This window comes from Lontra canadensis, unplaced genomic scaffold (assembly GCF_010015895.1).
Source record: "Lontra canadensis isolate GAN:19392208 unplaced genomic scaffold, GSC_riverotter_1.0 scaffold41, whole genome shotgun sequence".
Classification (NCBI taxonomy): domain Eukaryota; kingdom Metazoa; phylum Chordata; class Mammalia; order Carnivora; family Mustelidae; genus Lontra; species Lontra canadensis.
The window spans coordinates 11,918,930-11,944,900 of record NW_022631035.1 but is presented as its reverse complement, the minus strand read 5'-3'; the positions used below and the strand labels follow the sequence as shown (position 1 = coordinate 11,944,900).

The 25,971-nt window shown below is 43.5% G+C and overlaps 1 protein-coding gene across 2 annotated transcripts in view; it reads left to right on the top strand.

Moving 5' to 3' along the window:
* CEP112 (centrosomal protein 112) overlaps nt 1-25,971 on the top strand; it is a 406,944-nt gene that overhangs the window by 364,326 nt on the left and 16,647 nt on the right. For both annotated transcript variants that reach the window (XM_032870788.1, XM_032870789.1), the window contains one exon: nt 28-117. In XM_032870788.1, the coding sequence (XP_032726679.1) occupies nt 28-117 (90 nt within the window). The remainder of the gene's footprint in view (nt 1-27; nt 118-25,971) is intronic.

The window sequence follows — 25,971 nt, the reverse complement described above, 5'->3', positions numbered from 1 at the left end:
GTATGTGTTTATCTTCCACTATTTCAGGCTTTACAAGATGAGCTAGAAAACCGCGCCAGCCAGGTGCGATGTGCAGAGAAGAAACTGCAGCACAAGGAACTAGAATCCCAGGAACAGGTAGGTGCCCTCCGCACTGCCGCTGGCTGGTTGGCTGCTTCCTGTCTCCAGGCCGAGCAGCTTCTGTAGCTCTGGTTGCCCCTGGGATGCGTTGGCCGCAAGGAACAGAATAGCCCAGCCCTGGTTGGCATAAACAGCTTAGGGACCCATGACTTCACATGACCGGAAGTCTGCAGGGAGGGCAGGCGCCGGGCCCAGTGCTTCGGGGCCTGGCTCTGCTTCTCTGCCATTCCCACGACTCTGCCCCCTGGGATGGCTTCCTCCTAAAGCAATCCAAGAGGTCTACAGCAGCTCTGGGCTTCCGTGCAGACCTAGCAGTGTCCAGAGCGCCCTTCCGAAGAGTAAAAAGACCTTTCCCAGAGCCACCACGTGCCTTCCACGCAGCCCTTCACATCTCATTGGGTAGAACCGGTCACGTGCTCAGCTTGGCCTGTCCAATCCCTGGCAAGAGGATTCAGGGGACCTCCCACCACCCCAGCCCCAGATTAGCCTAGACCGGTCAGGATACACCCGCTGGGGAGGGACTAGGAAAGGAAGGGTAGTCTGGACCGAGAAGAGAGTAATGGATGTCCTCTGTGCAGAGGGCAGTGCCTGCCACGTCATCACCCTCGTATGTATGGACATTCTCGTACTCCCGCAAACCAGATTTTCCTTCGAACTTTAATTTTCCCTCTCTTCTCATGTTGGAGAAAGAAGTCTAATAGAACCCGAATAATCTGGCTATGACAGTAGCTAATGACCTATTTTATTTTCAAATGACAGGATTATTTTCATCCAGTTCTTCTGGGTATAGTGAATTATTATTTGTGGTAATTTTGACAGCTTAAATGAAAAGGTCAACGTTATCAATAGAGATCGTGAGTCTTAATGAAACCTTTGATAAACACAGTGTCCCTAGCCATGGGGTAGAGCACTGCTAACGTTCTCCTAAGTGCCACCAGCCTTCCTGCACGAAAAGCGCCATAGGTATTGATGGATTTCCACCCTTTAGCTGTCTTATAGAAACGCGAGGTTAGATGATTATGACCTCGTGGGAAGAGTAAACACTGATGGGCGGCTGAGAGGGAAACTTTTTTCATCTTTGCAGGTGCTTACAAACAGGATCCGAGGTAGGGGTTTGCACAAAATGGCAAATGTGAGCATCTAGTAGACGCTGAGTGTTCGTGCTCAGTGACTTGACTTGACCTCGTAGAACTCCTTCCTACTCTCTCATCTATGTCCCTTGTAACGTACCTGCCATGCATCTATGTGTAGGTCATGTCTTACATCATAGGCATAAGCATGCGTGCATGTGCACATACGTGGACCTGCGTGAATTGTCTAGAGTCTAACGTACAGTTGGTAGCAGGATCACAGTGTAAGACGGTACCAGGATGGACCGTTTAATGATGACTACACTTGATCAAAGGCCCGAAGGTGGCAGACACTGTCTGAGACACGTTATACATGGTAGTTCCTTTGTCATGAGAATAACCACATAGGGCCAGGACTGCCATCCCCATTTCATGGAGGGCACACAAAAACCCAGAGAGGCTGAGTAACTGGTCCAAGCTCACACAGCTAGTGAATAGTAGAGGTTAATTTGAACCCCTTCCTCCTGCCGGTGGCCTACGGTTGCAGATCCCCGTGGCTCAGTAGCAAATGCCACTCACTGGCCAGGGACTGAGCACAGCAGAGGGCAAAGGCACCCAAAGCCGAGCCTATCTGGCAACAGGCCACGATGGTTCCTTAGACCTCGGACACCACAGCGTCATGTTCAGGTGCGGCCCACACAGGCCTGCGCACTGCACAAGGGCCGCTGAGCTCACCCTCCGTCTCAGATACTCGAAACTGGGAGAAGACCAGCTGCTTAAAAGCTGGGAACGGTGCTCCCTCCTGGGGCTCCTCCGATTCATGATAAAATATGACTTAAGGTAAAACTTTGTTGACGTCACTCCAATTCATGGCAAAACTTCACACAGAAAATTCCGTAATATATTGAGAGTAGGGAAATTAAGAAATCCCAAATGAACAATAGGGAAGGATTCAGGGGCCATTTTTTGTCTTTTTTTTTTTTTTTTTTTTTTTTTTGCTTCTTTTTGATCATCAAAGTTGCTTTCATCTCTGTAGCGACAATGGCTTTTTAGACTATTTCTTGCGCTAATTCCTGATATCTTCTGTTAGGGCTACAGTTTACCAAAGAAATGTCAGGAAATACCCATGGGTAAAACTGAGTATTTCGTAACCGTCGCAACCATAAAACGTTGAATTCTTTCCACAAGATCCTAGGGTGTGGCTAGGATTCGATGCCAATTGTTTCAACAAAACTGAAGAGCAAATAATGAGCACGTAATAAATCGTATTCCTCTATCATTCACTTAATTTAACTTCGGTTTTATCTAAATTTGACCTATGGCCCCCTTTCAACTTGTGACACTCATGGAAATAGTCAAAAATAATTACAAGTATCACCATGGACATTTTGTAGGGTCTACTTATAGATGAGCTTACTTAGGATACTTCAGATGTTGAAATTGTGTCGGGTTTTCTTTTTTTGCATCTGTCAAAGCAACTGCAGGACCAGTAGCCGGCCTGACATCAACCTATCAAATAATCAAAACAGCTTCTTGGAACTTTCTTCTCTTTCTTTTCGACCAAATATTATTATCCTGATACTCATTGCACAAAGAATCAAAATTGAGACTGGCAGAATTACAAAGGACAATTTCCTGGCCTTCCTTTTTTAACTTGCTTGCTTAAAAAAACAACAACAACAACAAAAAACTGTTTCTGTTTTTCATTTAAGAAAAATTCCTGTGTTTTGAGTCTATAAAAACAAAAAATGAATGAGGCATTTTAAAAGTTATGTTTTTAATTAAAAACAAAAAGCTGCTTCTCATCAGGTCTTGATGGGCGGTATTCTTGCCGTCCGCCCCTTGCCTGCATGCCGGCATCTCTCCCCTCACCACGGGGGCCTCAGTCAACGGAGTCACCAAAGAGGCATTGTTCACCCATAGTTCCAAAGGGTTAATGTGCTCTAATGCACTTTCATGATAACACAAATAAAATGAGAAAAATACTCATTTTCTAAGTCAGCCCTATAGAAGCATGTGTCCTATAATCCACAAATAACGAAGTAATTTTAAAATCACCCTTATTTTTTTCCATACCAGGGGTTAATAATTTCAAATTCTAGATTAGATCGAGCAAGAATCCCATAGGTGCAGCAAGGGGAGCGGGGGGGCTTTCAGAGCTCTGAGCAAACTTCCTCATTGTGCAAGGAAAATGAAGTCATCTGAGGGGCGCTCAGTGGGTTAAAGCCTCTGCCTTCAGCACAGGTCATGATCCTGGGGTCCTGGGAGCGAGCCCCACATTGGGCTCTCTGCTCGTCAGGGAGCCTGCTTCCTTCTCTCTCTGCCTGTCTCTCTGCCTACTTGTGATCTCTATCTGTCAAATAAATTAAAAAAAAAAAAGAAAAGAAAATGAAGTCATCCGAAAAGGAAGTGAATCCCTACCATGGTAGTGGTGGGCCTGGGGTAGGACTTCTACCCATGTGCTAGGCGGGCAGCTCACTCCCAGCAACTGTTTTCCATTATACTGAGCCCTCTGTAAAATGAATAAATGTCGTGTATCTCTTGGGTTCAGATATGTGTAAAACCAAATCTCGTTCATGGGAGCAAACAAGATTTCATTGTTTGCAATGAGACTAAGTAATTTGCTAGCCCTGGCCAAGATAATTTGGTCTAATAAGTCACAGAAAAGAGAGGGAAGAAAAATAACAGTCTAACATTTTACTTGATATTTTTAACACTATATAAAGGCACCAAACAATATCAGATAATCACACACATGGGACAAAACCCCTCCTTTGAACTGAGTATCTTAAGTTTTGAAAGTATGAATAGCTTTGATTACATTGGTCATGCAGTTTCTCAGAAGATGATTTTAGATAAGTTACTGAGAAAAAAATAATACCTTCAAGATCCAGTAAATAAAGTATAATGCTGTGCATTTCACTCGCAGGGTCATACCTTTTCTTTGCACATTTCATTCTTTTGATAGGCATACTGTGCTGAGCAGTGATAGGTGCTGAGAAGACACAGATGAGTAAGTCATAGTCCTTATCCTCGAGGAGATTACAGTCGAGTAGAGCAGAGAACATATGTGTAAAAGGGACTCCAGGCATGGAATTTAAAGGAGGTTCTTTTTCTTTGGACTGGCATAGAGGCCCGGGCTCACAGGATGCAGAGAGAACACACACATTGGTACTGCTGTCCATCTTCCCCAAGGGGAAGGGACAGAAAGCTCTTTAGCTGGTAAAAGGGTAGTGTCCACCTCCCCAGGCAGAGCTCGGAGCTTGCAGGCAAGCGGTGGTTTCAGAATCCTTCGGCCTTCAAGGGAACCAGGTCCTTGCTGAGCGGCGGTGGGGGCAGGGGGAGAGCAATGCTGCCGCCAGCTTCTCGTGGAACGCCTGGGTGCCTACCTCATCGTGTTGCCTGGGACTCCCCCTGGAGATCCTGTCTGGTTTTATGGCTAACGTTTTGGGGCAGCCAGCTGGTTTAGCTCCTTGTCATATCTGGTGTGCCTGGGCACGAAGGGTCTGGACTATGCTGACAGAAGTAACTCGTAAATTGTCTTAAAATATCGAGTGAAGGCAGTCTACTAAATGGGAAAGGCAATTTGCAAGTGATATATCATATAATGGCTGACATCCAAAATATATAAAGAACTTATACGACTCAGCACCAAAATAACCCAAGCCACCCGATTAAAAATTGGGCAGAGGACCTGAATAGACGTATCTCCGAAGAAGACATCCAGATGGCCGTCAGACACATGAAAAGATGCTCAACAGCACTCATTATCAGGGACATGCAAATCAAACCACAGTGAGACATCACCTCACACCTGTCAGGATGGCTAGAAGCAAAAGGACAAGAAATAACAAGTGTGCAAGGATGTGGAGAGAGAGGAACCTTCGTGCACCATTGGTGGGAATGCAAACTGGTGCGGCCACTCCAGAGAACAGTGTGGAGGTTCCTCAAAAAATAAAAAAATAGAATTACCCTAGGATGCAGTAACTCTGCTCCTGGGTATTTACCTAAAGAAAACCAAAATATCAATTTGGAAAGATAAATGCCCCCTATGTTTATTCCAGCATTATTTACAACAGCCAAGATATGGGAGCAACCTAAGTGTCCATCAATAGAAGAACAGATAAGGAAAATGTGGCATATATATATATATATATGTGTGTGTGTGTGTGTGTGTGTGTGTGTGTGTGTGTGAGAGAGAGGGTGTGTGAGAAAGGGAGAGAGATATTGGAAGATAGGTGAAATTTATATAAATGGGGTATATACAATGGAATAAATACTCTATATGTATGATTACACACAGTAGAATATTACACAGCCATAAAAAGTGATGGGATCGCGCCATTTGCAACAACACAGATGAACACAGGGGGTATTATGCTGAGTGAAGGAAGACTGAGGAAGACAAATACCATATGATTTCACTCATGTGGGTTCTAAAAAAAAACCAAATGAATAAACAAAAAGCAGAATCAGAGCTATGACAGAGAACAAACTGATGGTTGCCAGAGGGGAGAGGCATGAGATGGATGGGCGAAATGGGTGCGGGCAGGGGGAGGAGAGGGAGATACCAGCTTCCAGTTATGGAATGAATAAGTCCTGGGCATGAAAGGCACAGCCTGAGGCGTATAGTAAATGATACTATGATAGCGTTGTATTGGTAACTGACGGTAGCTGCACTTGTGGGGAATGGAGCATAATGTATAAATTTGTCAAGTCACTATCTTGTACACCTGAAACCATGGAACATTGTGTGTCAGCTATACTAAAAAAATTGGAAAATTACTAAAATGTGCAAACACTAAATCAATAATGTAATTTATATTACATATAATATACATGCACATATTTGCTGGATATAAAATCCAGTCACACTTAACATCTCAATCTCAGCTTTGTAGCAGCTCACTTTCTATTTAATTGATCTAGCCACACCAATTAATTTAGGAGAGAATCTAGTGAACACAGGTGATTGTGTCTGTTTGAGGAGGGAACAAAGGTTGTCCCAGGGACCCCTACCAAGAAGGAGGAGAGGCTTCAAGGACTCATCTGATCCATCAGAGAAGCACTACTGCTCCCAAGTCGATCTTGTCGCTACTGGTCGTGTGCTCTTGGGCAAGTCACGTAACCTTTTTGGATACCAAGTTTGTAAAATGTCGGTAATAATACTTTCCCACAGGATTGATGTGAACATCAAAACAAGATAATGTGTGAGAAATACTTCAAAAAGCATAAAACATAATGCAGATGAAATGTGCGTCATTACAGTTGCTCATAAATTATAAGGGGACATGTGAGCGAGGCATTAGCAGGACAAAAAGACATTTGGAACAGAATGAGGGAAGCCGTGAAGCAGAACGGGCTCAGAAGGCTCGGGGAATAGTGACTAATATCGTGGTCAGAGGGTAGCGTCAATGAAGAGGAGAATAAGACCAGAGATCTAGCTGGGTTCATTTCATCCATTCACACACAAAAAAGAACAAACTTGTGTTATTACCTATTCTTTACCAAGCAGAGCACTGTGTGTTAGGAGCATTGGTGGCCAATCTGGCATGGAGTGTTGAGGAAATCACTCACTGGTCAGAAAGCAGTTGTCCGCCATTGAGGATTTTTGCCCTTTAACTGGGTAGTGTTCTAGGATTGCTTTTATACTTTAGAGAGATTAATCTGGCAGCAGAAGATGAGATGAACCAGGGGTGAAAAGAGATGAATTCAGAGGGTCTAGCACTAAAATTCACATCATGAGTCACAAGAGACCAGGAGGGCTCGAACTCGATCTTGTCAAAGGGAGTAGAAAGAAAGGAAGAGATGAGGAGACTCACTTGAAATTCACAGAACATAAAGATGCAGAGGGCAAGAGAAAAGCATAATACCACGTCTTTGAGTTGATAGGCTGATGAATAGTGTATTGTCCAAGAGATGTTGAGTCCGAGAGGCTAGCTGCACGACGTTTGTTTGGAGACATGTAATAGAAAACCTGAGCTAGAACTCAAGAAGGAATGGAGGCATGTCTGGATCCTCTTGAGGGGGGAACCTAGCAAAGCCCAAAGGATGTGGGTGATACGGAGAGGCAAGAGACGAGAGGCCCGCGGGCAGATGCGTGGACAAGAAAAGGTAGCGGAGGATCCAAAGAGGGTTTTAAAGGATGATTGGTCAAGGAGAGAAGAACAGAGCCAGAGGAATTTAATGTCATAAAAGCCAAAAAGATTTCCCCGCTAGACTTTCAGCTCCTTGAGGGTGATGGCCCTATGTAACAACTTCAAGGCACCGCCCGGTGCTTGTTGTCACACTGAATTGCTCAGTAAAGTCCTTGCTGTCCTGAATCTAATCTCATCCTCAAAACTCTCCTGCCCACTCCAGTGTCCCTCTTTCATCTGTGCTCTTTTAACACTTTCTGTGAAACTCTGTTAAAGGTTTTCCCATCACGCTCTCTTAGTAGATGTTTTCTCTTTGAGGACGGGCCCCTGAGTTGAGACTCTATCATATTCATTCTTATAACTCAGCATTCGGCCCTGTGCTGGGCCCATGTGGCACCCGATGAATTCTTGGAAGGAAGACAGGAAGGAAGGAGGGGGGCGTAACAGCAACATCTCCTACAAGGAGTCTGAGAATGAAGAATTCCAGAAGCCACCGAACTTTGAACTACAGATCATTTACGTTGCACCCCCTAACTATATGCTAAGTAGAATTTTTCTGAACATATTCTTGTCTAGGCTTAGAGTAAATATTATATTCCTGTATAATTGTCCTCTGCGGCGAGTGGGATCATTGAGCGTTCTCATCATGTCTTATGTCATGGCTTATCTGGGGCTCTCAGAACGGTTCGTAGGTTGGGGAAAACCAAGAGAAAGCAGAATGCCAACACCCTACCCACACAACCCACCTTTCCTCTTGTTTTCTTAGTCATTTTTTTCCACCTTTATTGAGGTATAATTGACAAATAAAACCGTATATATTTAAAACAAACATAAGACAATGTGATGATATGATATACGTTGTGAAATGATTGCCACAATTAAGTTAATTAACACCTCCATCACCTCACCTACGTACTGCAGTGTGTGTGTGTGGCAAGAATGCTTAAGATCTACTCTTGGCAAATTTCAAGGAGACAACGCAGTCTTATTAACGACCATCACCTCGCAGTACGCTAGATCCCAGAAGTAGCTTAACAACTGCAAGTCTTCACCCTTTACCCAACATCTCCACATTCCCCCCCACTCCCCGGCCCCCAGCATCACAACATTCCACTCTGTGTCCGTGAGTTCGCCTTTTTTCTGTCTTCTTAAAATTCCACAGAGGGGTGAGAGCCTCTGAGCTTTCTGCATTATTTCTCTCAGCCTGCTGTCCTCTGGGCTCACCCATGGTGTCACGAATGCCATGCAGCCCACCATTCTGCTCCTCTCTAAGCCAGGACCACAAGATGCCCTCAGAAGGACAAAGCAGGAGGGATAAACACGAGCCAAGCCCTTTATTTTCTCTGCAGATAAACTTAGCATTCGGCAGCTTCCTTCCCAGGTTCCTGGGTTTAAGAGTAAAATTGGATCCCTTTAGTATCGGTGGCTTTGGGGTCCCGTTACCCATCTCTGGCAGAGTCTTAGCTGCTTCTCCCTGGTCCACACTTACGATGCTCATGATTTGTATTCCCAAAGACTTCATTTGCCTCCCACAAAGCCCAGTGATCTATGGGGGAGTAGCATGGATTTTGGGGGGAAGCAACATCAATATCTTTAAAGTTTCCATTGGGTAGCACTCTTTGCCTTTAAACCACCTCAGTTATCCAGAGTAACTAACAAATCCGTAGAGACGCAGGCAGCCCGACAGAGGAAGACGCTGTATAGACAGAAAATCAATGAGGCAATAATCGTGACAATTGTTAAGAGAAGAATTGGTCTTTTGCAGATTTCCAAGCCTTTAATTTCTGTTTTCCATAATGGATTTTAAAACTTCACAGCCGTAGCTGCTTTTGGCTAACTCATCTGCAGTGGAATCTATTTAAAAGTACTAACAGCTCAAAACTATGTTTTATCCCAAAGCACATTATGAAAACAGGAATAATAATTGCAACAGAAATAAAATTCAAAGACTTTTATTGACTTTTCATGTTTAATGGTTATTATTCTGGCTTGTTTCGAGTAATTTTAATAACCACAGTTTATTTACAAAATTCAGACTAATTCTTTTGTTCCCATGCCAACAAAATACATTTGTTCCCAGACAGCTGGTATGATGCATCATTCTAAAATTTGTGTTGTTATGAGGGACAGAACCACATTTAATTTTGGCCACATCTTATTCTCAATGAGCGTTTATTTGAATACTTGTCTCTATTTTCTGAAAAACACTTGAAGCACAGTGTCAGGGACATGAGTATTTTCGTTAACATATACATCTCCTCAAAATTTTCCTTATAAATCAGTTCTCGTAGAATTCTAGCAGATTTTCAGGGCAAAGCAAGTCAACACTTATAGACAAAACCTCTACTACAGACTGTGCCCGATGATCACCATGCTGTTGTTAGAGGAGAACTTAAGGCAGCTCTTCTGGGATGAGTGTGCTCTGCATTTCATCTTGGCTTTCTTGAGATTCCCTTTGTTTTTAACTTCACTGGGCTGGTTGTGGGAGCGGGGGAGAGGAGGTGTGTTTTTAATCCTGTGTAAATCCAAGTGTCAGCAAAGAACCCACTGCATCATTGCAAGTGTTTTTCCATAAAGCACTTTCTATATTGTTGGGGTGGCTCTTTGTCCGTGCAGTGAACTCTGGGGGACGGTGGGGACAGGGGTGAGAGTCACAAACGGACTTCACGGACGGGGCTCTGATCTCGGGCTGCTGGCTTCAAAGCCTGGCTGTGTCTCCCTGGGCATGGGTCTCATCTTGCACTCCTGTAATGAAGTAATGTGATCATACATTCTTACTTCTTGTGGTTTGATTTTTTTTTTTTTTAAGGTAGTTTTGTCTGGAATTTTAGTGTTTTTTTTTTTTTAACTGGTTTTTTTAATTCCAAAAATGATTTGCTCCAAATCAGTCGATTGCGGAGGCATTTAAAACCCAAGAATAAAAGCTCAAAACCAACTTTTCTTCCATGCCACCTTTTTAAATTGGGGGACAAGGAGAATGATGACAGGTATTAACCTGGGTAATGGAATACAGTCTCCCAGGAAGAGAGAAAGGAGGCTATATCCCTGAGCAGTGTCCTCTCAAGGCTGAGTTTTCTGGTAGCTGCTAAGCCCTAATTTCATGGAACTGAATGAACAGCTGGAAAGAGGAAGTCAAAGAAGAGAGAAACACAGAGATGGTAAAAGAGGGTGAGAGTGAGTCAGCACGGTGACAGGGAGAAACATTTGATGACTACTTACTGTGCCTGTCACGCTCAGAAAATTTACCACATATTCTGAGCTAACATTTACTTAGAATTCCTGTTCTGCTCTCGTCCAGCCAGAGAAGATCTCCTTCCTGTTGAAAGGGGTTATTTTGAGGTAGAAGCGATTGAAATTGTTTATTGTCAAATAAATGACAGAGCCCAGGTATTTTAGAGGCCTCAGATGTGTATCAGTTTAAACGAGAAATAAGGAAAGAAAGGTGATATTTTTACACAAAGGAAAAATCAGAAATTTAAAAGGCCCTTTGAACATACTTTACATGAAGGTAACCTTTTGGATTTCTATACAGAATTCGAGGACAGTTCCAACTGAAAAAAATATTGTCATAAAATGTTCAAGTGCAAAGAATGACTTCTTGAATCACATGGAGAAATTAGAACTAGTGAAGAATAGAGTGTCATTGGCGTGATTAAAATTGTATGAAACATGACACCTGTTTTGAAGCAGACAGCCTAATAAGCGTATAGAGTGGATGTGGAAATCTTGTCCGCTAGGAGCTTCTGTTATCATAATAAAGGAAATCATCATTTAAAGATCCATTTTTGGTTTTGTATGTGAGATTTACACTCAGGTTTACTGAGAAGTGGCAAGAAGTAGGAGCAGAAAGCCCTCTGATAGGAAATTTTTCCAATTTTAATTAAGGAGTAGGGGAGGGTTTGGCCTGTGTTAGCCATGACAGGCTTAGGTGGGGGGTTCTTCCCGGCTCAGATGGGTAGCAAGGCATGGTAGAGAAGTAAGGGCCCAGACGTCATGCTTACATCACACTTGGTTCTTTCAGCAGCAGCAGAAAGGATCTGACAGGCAGTGCCTCAGGCCTGGCCCCCCACTATAGAACCAGAACAACAATTTATCTTGTTTTTCTGCCCTTCTGCTTTAAGATGTTTTTTGAATGAATGCCCATGCAGAAAGAATGGGGAAAAATTGGAAACCTAGACCAAATGATTCCACATGCTTCATTTGGCTCAGAAGATTTTGAGGTTTTGCCTGAGTTGTTAAACAGAGGAAGGTAAATGAGAAGGTAAATCAGAACGTGCCATGGTAACTAAATGACAACTCAGGGTGAACTCTCTAAACTCCTAAGTGGTACATTCAACATTTCAATTCAGTACAACAAAGACTTCCTCAGTACTTACTCTATATCAGGTCCTTTACTGGCCTTGATAGACATCAACAAGCAAAGAAAAATCCTTGCTCTTGTGAGGCTTACATTTTAGTGATAGATTCTTCATAGCCTTTTGCATTTCTATATAAATTTTAGACTCAACTTGACAATTTCTGATGTCTCCCAGTCCATGAACATAGTATATTCCTCTGCTTTATTTAAGCATTCTGTAACTTTTTTATTGTTTCATGTAAAGACATCTTACACGTCTTATGTTAAATTTATTCCTATTTATTTTACATATTATGATGCTGTTTGAAATGGTATTACTTTTAAAGTTTTATTTTCTCACCATTGGTTCCTGGCATATAGAAATAAAGCTGACTTTTCTGTAGTTTCCCTTTATCATTTTAAGAAAGTTTCCACTCGTACAAAGATTTTTTTTTTTCACTTTAAAATTTAAATGGGTATTTCTTAAATGACCTTTTCTCCATTCTTTGAGGTAGTCATATGAATTTTGCCCTTCATTCTGCTTATGCAGTGAACTTCATAGATTAGTTTTCTAACATTGAATCATCAGTGTTGAGTTTCTAGAAAAAGCCCTTTTTGATCATGATGACTTATCCCTTTTTATCTTTTGCTGGATTTTGTTTGCCAATATTTTGTTTAGGATTTTCACATCTGTGTTTATGAATGAGATTAGCCTTTACTTTTCTTTTATTATAATGTTCTTACTAGATTTTGGTATCAAAGTTTGCTGTCCTCATAAAACAAATTAGAGTGTCCTTTCTTTATCTGTTTCCTGGAAGAGTTTGTCTAAAACTGAAATTATTTCGTCTTTAAAATGGAAGATGAAGCTCATTGGGACTTAGAGTTTTCTTTGTTGGAAGATTTTCAGTTAATCGTATATATACTTTCTTTAGTGGTTATAGTATCAGATTTTCTTTTTTTTTTTTAAGTTTTATTTATTTATTTATTAGAGAGAGTAAGAGAGTATGTGAGAGGGGAGAAGGTCAGAGGGAGAAGCAAACTCCCCACAGAGCTGGGAGCCCGATGTGGGACTCGATCCCATGATTCTGGGATCATGACCTGAGCCAAAGGCAGTGTCTAACCAACTGAGCCACCCAGGTGCCCAGATTTTCTATTTTCTATTTTAATGTCTGCCTGACTCTCTCTCCTCTTTTTGAGACTATAATTTTATGTATGTTAGACCTTCTAACTTTGTTCCCTATTTCTGTATTTATTCTGAGTATTTTTTTAATCCAACTTCTAGTTTCTTTCCTTAACTGTATTTAATCTGCTGTTAAACCCATTCTTAATTTTGAGAATCCATTCTTAATTTTGGTTATTGTATTTTCCAGAGCCAGAATTTCTACTTAGTTTCTTTTTAGTTTTCTGTCCTGTGCTGAAGTTTCACAACTGTTTTTCTTATTTTGTTGAACATATTTATCTCAGTTCTTTTAAAGTCAAAGTCTGATCATCGTTATGTGGAATTCACATGGAATTTATTTTATTGCCCTTATTTCTCTTGGCTTTTGGTCATATTGTCTTTCTTTCTTGTGAGCCTGGCTATTTTTCATTGAATGCCAGATATTTTATAGAGAACTTCATAGAAATAATTTGAGGCCTACCGAGAATGATGAGAATTTCCTCCAGAGAGAATTTACATTTGCTTCTTGGTAGGCAGGTGGCGGCGCTTGCTGTCCTGAATAACCTTAATCCATTTTCAGGGATTGAGATGATTCGAAGCTAGTTTTAGAGAGGGCTGGTCTATTTCCAATTCACTCCTTCTCATAGGGTGTGAAATCCACCCAAAGCATGAGATTTTACCAGGCACTCCTGTTTAGTGAGATCTGGGCTGCAGCTTGTGTCTCTGGGTTTTTTTGTGTGTGTGTGAGGCTGTTAAAAGATCTGTTCAGCTTCTCAGCCTCTTACCAACCACTCTAGAGTTGGCAAAGGCACTACATAAAAATGTCCCAAATGCCATATGTACAAGTTCTCTTAATACCTATTATTTCCAGGATCTTGGTCCTGCAATTCTTCCCTTCCTTGTTAGTTCCCTAATACTCTGAACCAGACTTGGAAGAGAATTATGTAAGTGTCCATTACTAGAAGTGGAAATCCAGGATTTGCATTTCTGTGAGTTGCTTCATCATGCTCATTGCTAATTTGTTCTATCAATTTGTTTTATTAATTGGACCTGAAGAAATTAATTTTCTTACATATTCTGTATCTTAGTGGTGTGATAAGTTTGCAGATCCTTTCAGTTGCTTCTCCTTTAATTTTATACTCAATATTTTAATTATTTGAGAACATTTTTCATTTCTTCTTTGTGGTTTCTAAGTTTGCCTAGGAAGGTCTTCCCTACCCTAAGATTATAAAATATATCCTCTTTGTAAATGTAGATAAAGTTACTAATCACTGACTTCAAAATAAGGGGGTAGGCCTAATCTAAACCCATGGCCACTTAAGGGCAGAAAACTTTTCTCCGGCTGGAAGCAGAAGAGATGTGACAGAAGGGAAAGTCAGAGAGATTTGTAGTGTGAGAACGATCCAGTGCACCGGTGCTGATTGAAATCGGAGGAGGCGATATAAGGTGGCCTTTGGGGGCTGGGAGAGGCTCTCAGCTGACCACCAGCAAGGCAATGGAACATCAGCCCTTACAGCTGCAAGGACCTGAATTATGCCCCAAACCTGAATGAGCTCAGAAACAAATGCTCCCCCAGAGCTTCCAGATGAGAGTCTAGGCTAGCCAACACCATGATTTTGGCCTTGCGATACCAGAGCAGAAGAACCAGATGGGCCTCTTCAGACTTATGACCTTATAGAACTGGGAGATAAGGAATTTGCATTGTTTCAAGCGCTAAATTTATGGTAAATTGTTAGAACAACAGTAGAAAGCTAATGCCGGGATCTTACCTTATGTTTTTATATTTTATTTCCAAATAGATAGCCAGTTATTGATAGCTTTTACTGATGGAGTTATCCCTCCCCCACTTACTTGAAATGCTACCTTTGTCAAGAATCAGATTTTCCATATATGCACAAATCTGCCTGGGCCTTTGTATTCTTTCCTAGTCATCCATCCACTCATCATTTTTATGGTGTTTAAGAACATGAAGTCTGGAGCCACAGTGCCTGGATTCAAATTACAACCCTGCCACTTCGACTTACTTGCCCTGGGACTTCAAGCAACTTACCTTGCTTTTTTTTTTGTCTTGAAAATGGGTTAATAATAATAATAAAATCGATGTGAGAATCATCAATTATTATTGGTTATTACAAGTAACATCTTTAGAAAAGTACCAGTAGGTAGTACCTTTGAGCTCTAGGGAAAGGTTCCCCTCGCAATCTCTTTTTGGAATTGCCTGAGTCATTCTTAAGCATTTACACTTTCATGCAAATCTTAGAATAATCTTGCCAACCTCTGTTTTGTAAAATCTCAGATTGGTTGGTTAGAACCGCACTGAGGTTATGAGTTACTCTGGGAAGAATGAACGTCTTTGTGATATTGAGTTCACCTCTTCAGAAATGTCGCATCTCTTCACATTCCATTCTGTCTTTTGTGTCTTTCAGTACACTTGGAATGTACCTTTTTACAGATGTTCATTTCTTATTAAATTTATTCCCAGGTATATTATGGCATTTCCCCCCCTTGGTGGATTTTCCCCATATAGTCTCTAAAAAGTCATGACTTATGTTGAGGAAAGTGCTTCATATGTTTGGTTTGTCTCTATCCAGCCAGCCAGAACTATTCTCAACCTTAATTCTATTGAATCTTCCATTGATTTCTTTAAGAAAACTTAAGTACGTTTTCAGATAATTTCTTAAATTTATCTAAGGAGACAATTACATTGTTCCTTAACAGATAATGTTGTGTCTTCCTTTCCGTCTTTCATCTGTATTTGATTTTGTTATTGCCTCAGGGGAGGCCTCAAGTTCAGTGTGGAGGAGCAGCCCTGTCAGAATGCATCCCTGTCTTTTACTTGTTTTTAACAAGAATGCTTCTTGCATTCTGCAAGTGTTTTGGTTTTCTGAGGGTTTCTGTGATACTCTGTGGGGTTGAGACATGTCACCTTCGTTATGATTAGTTATGTCCATGTTTTGTCTTCCCACCAGGCTCCTTTAAGAGCCAAGTATATATTACAGTATATATTAGTATATATTAGAGTATTGGTATATATTAGAGTAGGAATACACACACACACACACACACACACACACACACACACACGTGTGTGTATATATACATCTACCTAGATCGTGTTTGTCTGTGCACATGTGTGTAACAGAGACATCTGCCTCGTAGTCGGCTTCAGCACAGAGAAGACAGAGTTTCTCTCCAGTTGGTACAGGGAACTCGCAGCAATTAGACCGATTAGACAGAGAGCCCCAGAGTCCTCCTGCTGACCTGTGCCGTCATCCGCCACCAGTGACTTCTCAGCCCACTCTTATTACACCGATGGGGTCTCTGACACAGCACGCAAGACCCTCATCTCCAAGGTGTAGAATCCCCCTAGGGGTCAGAGGGTACGTCTCCCCTTCCTGCATATACACGCTCCCTCCCAACTCCCCCTTCTGGATCCCTTCACCACTTTTGCTGTCAGGGGCAGATTTCTGTGAAACCATCCTGTAGTCTGACCTTCAGATTCCCGGCCCGTTGACTACTGTTTTCCTATTCGCCACCTGCTTACAGTATTTCCCTTTTCAACCAGCTGCACACTATTTGTTTTCCTCCTCCCCACACAGCCAAACAACCTCAAAGGACATCTGAGAAACGCGTTTCCCTTTAGAAACAGTAGTAGAGATGTCTTTCTAGATGTTAATATATCTTATCTAATATTTTCTTTATTTCTTCAGAATAGTAAGTTATTCTTTCAAGGACAGTAACGTGAGTTAACTCCCCAGTCACTTACTCCGGGCTTAATCTGGGTACCTGCCCCTCAAGCACAGCATCCCCCCAGCGCTTAGCACAGAGTTGGTACGCAGCCGCTTGATCTGTGAATATGAATAACACATTCCATACGTTTTTGGACTGAGCTGGCTGACGCTCTGATTTATGATTCTGAAGTAGTGTCAACCCAGTTTTCATTAATCCTTAAAACTGCTGAATTCTGGCTTACACCTAGGTTGACCTTTTTAATGAAGTTTGCATATGTAAAAATTATGTTAGTTCGCTGCCGCCCGTTCCACTTGGGAGCTGTGACATTTAGGAGCAGCTAAGTCTGGGCAAAAGCAAGATGAGGGGGAAGCCTGAAGTTTGCGTCATGTGTTGTAAAGTTGGCACTTTTTGGTATTTGGTTTTTAAACAGGTGACAGATAATGATGAAAGGGTCCGCATTTGTGTGTACAAAGATGTTGCCAGGAAATAGAAAGTTTCCTGAGAATTTAAATTATGAGTTTTTAAAATTCCAGCTGAGCTGTAACAGTACACAGCATCAGGACCCAAGTAGTGAGTTGACTTGCTTATTAGGCGAACCTAGATGTGGGATCTGTGGTGCTATATCAGGGTATAGTTAGAGCATATTTTAAAAATGATAGAACACAAGAGTTTCAGACCCTCTTCTAAGCATCAATAAACCTCAAAGAAGAGATGCCTCACTGATGGAAGAAACAGGCTGTTTTAAACAGGAGATGGCTCCTATTCATTCACCAAATATTTATTGAGCACCTACTATGGGCCAGGCACCATCAGCCTGGAATGTATGATGAGTGAGAGGAGCTTTCCTGGAAGAAGCTCTTGGAAGAGATCTCTTCTCATGGAAGAGATTCTTGAAGTTAACCTGTATTGTCCTGTTGACCCAGCATATTCTTGATTTTTCTGCCCCTTTTTAGACCTCCCTCACAATCTTTTCTACTGACTTCTGGTCTTTGATGGTTGCCCTTTTTGTAGGTAACCTCTGCTTTCTGGTTTTTCTTTCTGACTTCTCAGCGCTATACATTCTGTCTTCCTTGGTGAGATCATCTATCCCCAGGGGCTCCAGCACTCATTTATTACAGTGATTTCCAAATTTCTAGTTGTAGGTGTACCTCTTTGTCAAACTCAAGTCCTGCATATCTATCCGTGTGGGGACACAGGCACCTTAGTCTGGCATATCAGACCCTCGGGTCTAAAGCCAGTGTCTTTAGAATAAAAACTCCTCGCTGCTAAGTCTCGGTTTTATAGTCGATCTAACAGTTGGGGCTCAGTCATCTTCAGGAGGGACGAAAACTGAGTCATTAGTCATAGGCAGTATGAATAGAGTTTGTCTTAATACAGAGCAGTCAAGCTGGTGGTATGATTTCAGTGAAGACGGGGAAGGGTCAGCTGCCCCTTTCCCAAAAAATGTTTCCTCTCCTGACTTGTTGAAAACTGAAATTATGGGGCCACAATTTCAAGTAGCAGAGACCAGACTTTATTTTTCAATTAGAGACATACTAGGGCAAGATATCCCTCAAAACAGTCACCCATCACCACTTTTACCAAAAGACATTTGGCAAAGAGAAAGTGGTAAGAAAATGTGAAAATATTGGGCACCAGAACAGGAAGGGGGAGGAGGACTAGATTTTGTGTGATGACAGAGGGCTAGTTTTGCATGGTGTTGGCCCAGGAGTCAGGCAGAGCCTGTCTGGTGCTGGGGTAGTGAGGAGCGCCCTTGCTGGGCTGAGCGCCGGCTGTTGTGCGCATGTGTTGAATCACTGTATTGTACTCCTGGTGCTAATACTACCCTGTATGTTAAATAACTGGAATTGAAATAAAAACTTAACAAAAAAAAAAAGAAGAAGAAGAAGAAAAGAAAAGAAAAAGAGCCTTTGCAAAGCTGTTTTGGCCTAAAGGATGGTATGAACTCTTTCTGTGAATCAGTAGTGCTGAAATGAGAGAAGACAAACTACTCAAATTTTAGCAAAATGAGAGGAAAGAGCGCCTGGGGGGCTCCGTTGGTTATGTGCCTGCCTTCAGCTCAGGTCATGATCCCAGCATCCTGGGATCAAGCCCTACATGGGGCTCTCTGCTCAGCAGGGAGTTTGCTTCTCTCTCTGCCCCTGCTCTCTCTCTCTCTCTCTCTCTAATAAATTAATAAAATATTTAAAAAGCGAGAGAGGGAGAGAGAAAAGGAAACCCTTCTTCCACCCAGGACAGGGGGGAAACGGGTTTAACTCTGCGTTGTTGTGAGCGAGCACTGTGATTCCTGTCCGGCTTCTGTAATCCCAGGAACGTTGCTCCCCGAAAGCCACATGCAGTCAGCTGGTTTTAGAACTTTCTCTGTCCTCATGGTTACGAGTGATGTAGACCTTTAGGGCTTAACCACACGGGATTTTCCAGGTTGGGGGTCAGAGTTAGGAAAAATAAACTACTAAAACTCAAGTCACTGGGGTAATAAGGTCTCTTTTTGTTGAAATGGGGTGACTGCCCTAAGAATGGGGTGCTGGGCTTCGGGCCCCACCCTGAAGGGCGGGGTGGCTGCTGTGCCAAGACTTCCAGGTGGTGGCAGATGCTGGACTTACCAACCACCAGGCCGGACGGATTCTTCGATGTCTGCATTGTTGTGTGTTTCGTTGTTTGTGGTTGTCGCAGAAGTTGTTTACTCTCGGTGTACTAATAAGACGAGCCGGCCTTAGTGCTTTCCACTCTTGTCTGCCCGAATGTATGAAATACAAAATACACTTGTTCCTGGAATTAATTCTCACCCTAATTCCCATTGCTAAGTGAGAGCCTCTCTTGGAGTCCTTTCAATGGGCCTTGTGTTTTTGCAAAAAAGTCGGAATGTTTTTAAAATGCGTATCTGTGATATAATAAATTATAGAGGTATAAGAGAAAAGAATATAGGATTCTAGAGTTTGGGGGGTTTGTTTGGGATTTTTTGTTGGTTTTATCTGGTTGGCTTTTTTTTTCTTTCTAGTACATCAGAGTGGGACCACAGTTTAAGTCAATCCTATAACAGATGCCAACTCAGAAAATACCCTTTTATTCCCTTACCCCATTGCCCTGAAGTTGTGATTACTCTCCGTAATTCCTTGGGCTTCTACATTTGGTTCCCTGGACATTTTCCCAAGCTTGTTCAACCATTAGCCTTCTGGACTTCTGGGTTTAAGTACTGTCAGATCAGATTTAAATCATGTGTTGAGGCTTGGTGGGTCCATCATTGTCCTCAATTTAAGAAGCATTATAGAGGTCACGACATTGCTACAAAGAAGGTGGCACTAATCCCTCACTTTATAAAAGGGAACGCTGTGGTATGCATTACACCAAACGCACCGGCCCCACCAGCACCAGGACCCGAGAGCCGGCAATGCACTCATTTCCTCTGCTTTCGCTGTGTACTTCCAGGGATGGGTAGTACAAAACCAGATGTCAGGTCTTTTTCAAATACTCCTCTCTGACTTAGCATTAAATTTCTCTGAGACCAGATGCCAGTGTTTAAATAATATCCTGGAAGATCCAAAGAGAAGGAATTACTCATCGTGTCTCATTCATATAAAATCTGAAATAAAGGGGGAGAAGAGTACAAAGAAACCAGAGTACCTTGACTATGTCTTGCCAGACTCTCGTAATTTGGAAAGAATATTGCCTTGCTTCGGAAAGCTCAGAAGTGAAGTGTCCTTTCTCTTTAATTATCAATCGAGCCTCCCATTACTGGTTATTAGTGCTTCTTAATGAAAACAAAAGCAATTTCTCTCAGAGGCGATTTGGTTCTGTTTTCAGGAGATTGGGCAGCACTGGCTTTAAAGCAACTTTGTCCTTAATCATGTCTACTTACTTATTTTATCGATTTCGACCTTGTTCTCTGAAATTATTGCTTTGAGGGTCTGCATCAATCGAGATCCACAGCAAATAACCGAACCCCTTGTCTCTGAATAGTTATTCTCCATGCCGCTCCCCAGGTGGGACCCATGCCTCACGGAGCACAGGTGCCCTCAGGGCTTGAATTACAGCAAGGCCAGTCGTGGGCAGATCGTCAGCAGTATTGGCTGCTGGGTGTGTGGGTCTCTCGTGAGCTAGAAGCTGTATGGACAAGGCCCGCCACCCAGTGTAAAACAGAGGCCAGCCAAAGGTTTGCCACCAGTGGAGAAGGTCCGCTGAGGTTAAATAGCATGAATGTGTAGTTGACCCTATCAAAATAGTGTGTGTGTGTGTGTGTGTGTGTGTGTGTGTGTGTGTATGTGTTATTGTTGCTGACTTTCTGCAGCAGCAAAAGAGAGCTTCTGTCTGGGGAAAGCAGGTGGTGGGCATTTCCCAGAGCTGGGCTTTGGCCCGGAGAACCCAGTAACATCAGATGTTAGTGTGGAAAGTCTAACTTAAGTCAGCCAGAGAGCCCACACAGGAACTAACTCACTGATTCGGAAAGTAGGGAGGCTTTGGGTAAGCAGAGTTGGAACACAGGTAACGGGGGTGGGGGGGCGGGAGCAAGGTAGTTGGAGGTGCAGAAGGTGGTATGGGGCTTGGAGCCAGAGGTCCAGTGCCCAAGGATCCAGGCTGGTCAGTGTGGTGACTTTTAAATAGTGGCCCTCCTCACATCATCGTTGCTGCTGATGGGTTGGGACAGCTCGTTGGGTGCCAAGTCAAGAGTCTTGTCAGAGAATCTCAGCCCCTGTCAAGTAATCCACTAGAAATAGCTGGCCGAAACTCACACAGGTTGAAACAGTAAGAATGCTTTGTTTCCTATAACTGAGAAGTGGTATTGGCTTCAAAGAAGGCTTAATCCAATTACTCGAATTATGTGACCAAAAGCCAATTCTCTCTCCATTTTTAGCTCTGTGTCCGCATTGCTGGCTCCATTGTCTGCAGGCTGTCCCACTCGTGGTTGCAAGGTAGCTGCTAGCACTTCCTGGGCCTTTGTTTCCAGGTTCAAATCCGCAGGAGAGAGAAAGTTCCCTTTCCACCGAAGCAGTCTTGGGCCTGGTTTCATTGGCCTCAAGCTCTAATTCTAGCAGCGGCCTGGGGCAGAAGGCAGAGGGGAAAGGCTGTTCATGCAAACCAATGGGGTTAATGAAGCAAACTATCATTGCCTGGAGCCTGGGGCCACTGGATCCTGAGTCCACCAAAGAGAGAGAACTCCACTGTCTCCGGCTGCTGCTAACGCGCCTCCTGTCCTGACCTGCATCGTCTCAGCAGCTCCTAAGGCTGGGCTTGCAAATGAAAAGGCCCAGTGACTCAAGCAGAATGAGGATGAAAACTATCTAGAATGTGGAAATGGTCGTCATTAAAAGTGAGGTGTAGTCCCGGGGTGCCTGAGGGGCTCGGTCGGTGAGGCATCTGACTCTTGATTTCAGCTCAGATCATGATCTCAGGGTGGTGAGATCGAGCCCTGCACTGGGCTCCAAGATGAGTGTGGAGTCTGCTTAGGATTCTTTCTCTCCTTCTGCCCCTCCCACCCCCACTTGCACTCTCTCTCTCTCAAAAAAAAAAAAAAAAAAAAAGTGAAGGGGTATTATGGGCTGGATGTTTGTTTCTCCCCAAAATTCGTAGGTTGAAACTCGAAACCCCAGTGTGATGGTATTTGGAGATGAGGCCTGTGCAGGGGGTTGTGAGGTTGGGGATGGGATTCCTGCCCTCACAGGAAGAGACACGAGAGGACTGGCTCGCTCTCCGCCATGGAAGGACACCCCGAGAAGGGGGCTGGCGCTCACTCAGGAGAGGGCTCCCCCACCAGATCCTGACACTGTTGGCTCCCTGGCCTTGGACCTCTCTCAGCCTCCAGAAGCAGGAGAGGTAGATGCCTCTGTGTGGGCCACCCAAGTTGTGGAGTTGTGTTACAGCGGCCCGAGCTGACCTAAGACCAGCGAGAACCAGGAGGCCAAAGGTGTGGAGATAGCCCTTCCGGGAGGACATCGAGCCCTAGCCGTGTCGGCAGGATTGAGAGGAAGCCTATGCCTGCTGTTGCCTTGGCCTCTGCCTCCTCCATCAGTCACGCCGATAGCATCTCCTCACCAAGTCATGTGATTTCTCCCTCCTCTTCAGTTCTGTTCGTCCCATCCACCCTCCTGGCTGTCATCTCTGAATCCTTGTCTCCCCGAGTTTGTAGGACATGGCCTCTTCCTAGCTGGTGTCCCTGCTTCTCATCTCTAACTACTCTTCCTTAAATACCACTGCTGTGGTGTTTTCTCCTGCTTGAAGAGATTCCTCTGCCCGATTCCAAGGGCTCCTGTGGTCGGATGACTTCTCCAGGCTCGTGTCCCGGCCCCCGGCCCCGCAGGCAGGCCTCTGCTCAGCAGGCCCTCGGCCTCCACAGCAGTCATGCTCACGGGGCGTTTTTCTTCACCTGGAATTTCCTTTTGCCAAATGTCTGCTCACCCAGCTGCTGTTCGCCTTTGGGAGTACAGCTGAACACTCACCTGCTCCCCTCTGACCTGCCCAGGCTACCCCAGGCCACAGAGATCTCTTTTTCCAAATTTCTGCGATGCTCAGTTTCCCCATAGGTGGATCTGTAATGTTTGTGGGCTACTCTGGTTTCCCAACAAAACTGGAAACTCCTTGGAGATAGAGTTTGATTCTTCCTCTGTGTTCCTCACTGAGCATGGGCTGGCACTGAGAAGGATGAGGAGTTCGGCATTAATAAGGAAAGCCGAAGAGGTGAGCACAGGCCCAGGATGTCTGGGGGCAGTTCTGAGCACGCTTCAGTTCAGAGCCAGGCTTCCCGGAGGCAGTGGCTCTGGTCCTAGTGGATCCCCATCGGACCACCCAAAAGGCCCTGCATCCCATCGGCATGGAATCATTTAAATGAAGGCGTAAAGGTTTTCCCAGAAATTCTGAGACAGTAGTTTAAAGGCCCCTGTGCCCAAGCCTAGCCACCCTTTAATTCTCCTAATCCTTATATTGCCACACTGGCTGCCCGCCTTTCTCCCCGGCTGCTTCTGGTCACGGCATGTGGCCCAGCAACAGAGTTGAGCTACCCACACTTCCAAAAGTGCTCCTTCCATCAAACGTGTGCTCTGCCTTACGGGACATTTAAAGTATATAGTAACCTAATTTTGCAGTCAACAACTCTTATTTTTCCAAGATCATTGAACATGACAGTTGTTCACTTTTCCAGGGACTTGGGCCCACCTATTTAAAATCTCCTTTAAAAAAAGAAAAAGAGGGATGCGTGAGTGGCTCAGTCAGTTAAGCAGCTGCCTTCGGCTCAGGTCATGATCCCAGTGTCCTGGGATCGAGTCCCGCATCAGGCTTCTTGCTCTGCAAGGAGCCTGCTTCTCTCTCTGCCTGTGCCGCCACTCTGTCTGCCTGTGCACATGCTCGCTCTCTCTCTCTGACAAATAAATAAATAAAACCTTAAAAAAAAAAAAAGAAAAGAAAAAGAAAATGAAATAAAATCCTCTTAAGGCACCATGCGGTGCCTGGGTGGCTTAATTGGTTAAGGTCTCTGCCTTCAGCTCAGGTCATGATCCCAGGGTCCTGGGATGGAACCCCACATCGGGCTTTCTGCTCAGCGGGAAGCCTGCTTCCTCCTCTCTCTTTCTCTCTGCCTGCCTCTCTACCTACTTGAGATCTCTGTAAAATAAATAAATAAAATCTTTTTTTTAAAAAATCTTCTTAAGGCCAGGAGGAAGCAAGATTAATTTTCTCAAAGAAAATCTATCACAAAAAGATTTTCTCAAGGCTGTAAAAAAAAAAAAAAAGTTAGCGTGATGCAAGATAAGTGGTATCCTTGTCCCCCAAGTCTCAGACTTTCTGCTGTCACCATTGGTTTTAAATATATGTACAAGATAAAGAGGGGAGTAAAATGATTACGGAGTTCTGAGCAACCCACTTGGGCACTCGAGCCACACAGAAAGATCTGACAGCAGCCTCCAATAGCTTGGAAATAAATAGCAAAAACAAAACCTCTAGAATTCAATCTGAATTAGAAAAGCCACTCTTCCTGTTTGTTTTCACATATAAATGAGGTGGTTGAAATGTTCGCTATAATATATTTTACCTTGAGGGCCAGTAAGCATGAAGAATAACATTAGTCATAATATCAGCACCTAATGTTTAGGAATTTTTTTTCTATTTTTAAATAGTGATTTTTGTCTGTCCTTGAAGTAAAGAAGAAAGCTGTCCCAATGAGGATCTCTCAGCCAGCAGTGCTTGTCAAGAGCTTTTTCCTTTGTGTCTTGACTTCTCCACCGTGAATTCTTTTCAGACATCATCAGAATATGCTTCTAGATTTCAGTACATTTTTAATATTAAAGAAATGTCTTCAACTGAAAGAACAAAATCTTCCTGCTCTTTACTTGACCTTTGTTGGTTTGATGTGTTTTAGAAAAGATCTGGGCAACAGTTTTATAAAGAATGCACCGAGACATTCCTGGAAAAGCACACTAGTGCAAATAATAATGAAAAAAAGATTAGAAGAGGAAGCCTCTTGCTCAGTCTGACGGACTGCTAATCTCCCCAGTTTCTTGGGGTTATGTTGGTTTTATTGAAGACAGGAACAATGTACCCAAGTTTTTTAAAAGATACTTTAAGGTAACTGTTTCCAACAGAAATTTTACTGTCGCATATGTCTCAGTAGACCAGGCCAACTTAATATTCCTACCAGTGTATCTGATTTGTGAAAACAGAAACCCCGTCTGTCTCGCACTAAATGTGAGCTGCTCTCAGGCCATTTCTCCATCGGACCTAGAGCAGGTGTAGAGCCCAGAAGTATGCGGTCAAGTGTGTTCTGCTTCGTGCAAAGTCCAGCCTGCATAAGAGGCTGGTAGAAATGCCTGTATGTTGGCAAAAACAATCCTTATGTAATGTTTTCAAGCTTCAGCTCAATAATGAGGTAATCTTATTTTCTTTTTCAATAGCATTGATCTCCAGTAAAACATAGAACCTATGCTCAGGGGACCCACAGTCTAAGAGGAGAAAGCAGTGAATGAATAATTACCCTGTGACAATGAAGTGAAACAGAGACTCTGGGTACGGAAGACCTAGATACAGGTCCTAACGCACCTGCTAACTAGCTGAGTGGCTGTGACGAAGATAGGGGCCTGTCTCGGCCTGTTTCTTGGTATGTAAATTGTCCTGCAGGTACCCCCTGGAATTAGAAGGGAGAGTTGATAAACTAAAATATACGCGGAGGGATGCCACGTGGCGCATAACACAGAGAAAACAGTAATTGTCAGCTGCCGCTGGTGATGAGCGCCAGCTTTAGATGTGTCAGGCTTGCAGGTGGTGTAGGAGGGAGTGGCCGGCCTGCCTGGACAACTAAGGAAAGGTGTCCCAGCGAGAGGGTCTGTGTGAGAACAGTGAGTAGCGCTCCAGCTGGTCAGGGGGAGAAGAGAGAACAGAACTATATGTGCAAAGGCACGAGGCGCGAAAGGGCGTGGGATTTGGGGGTGGGGTGGAGGG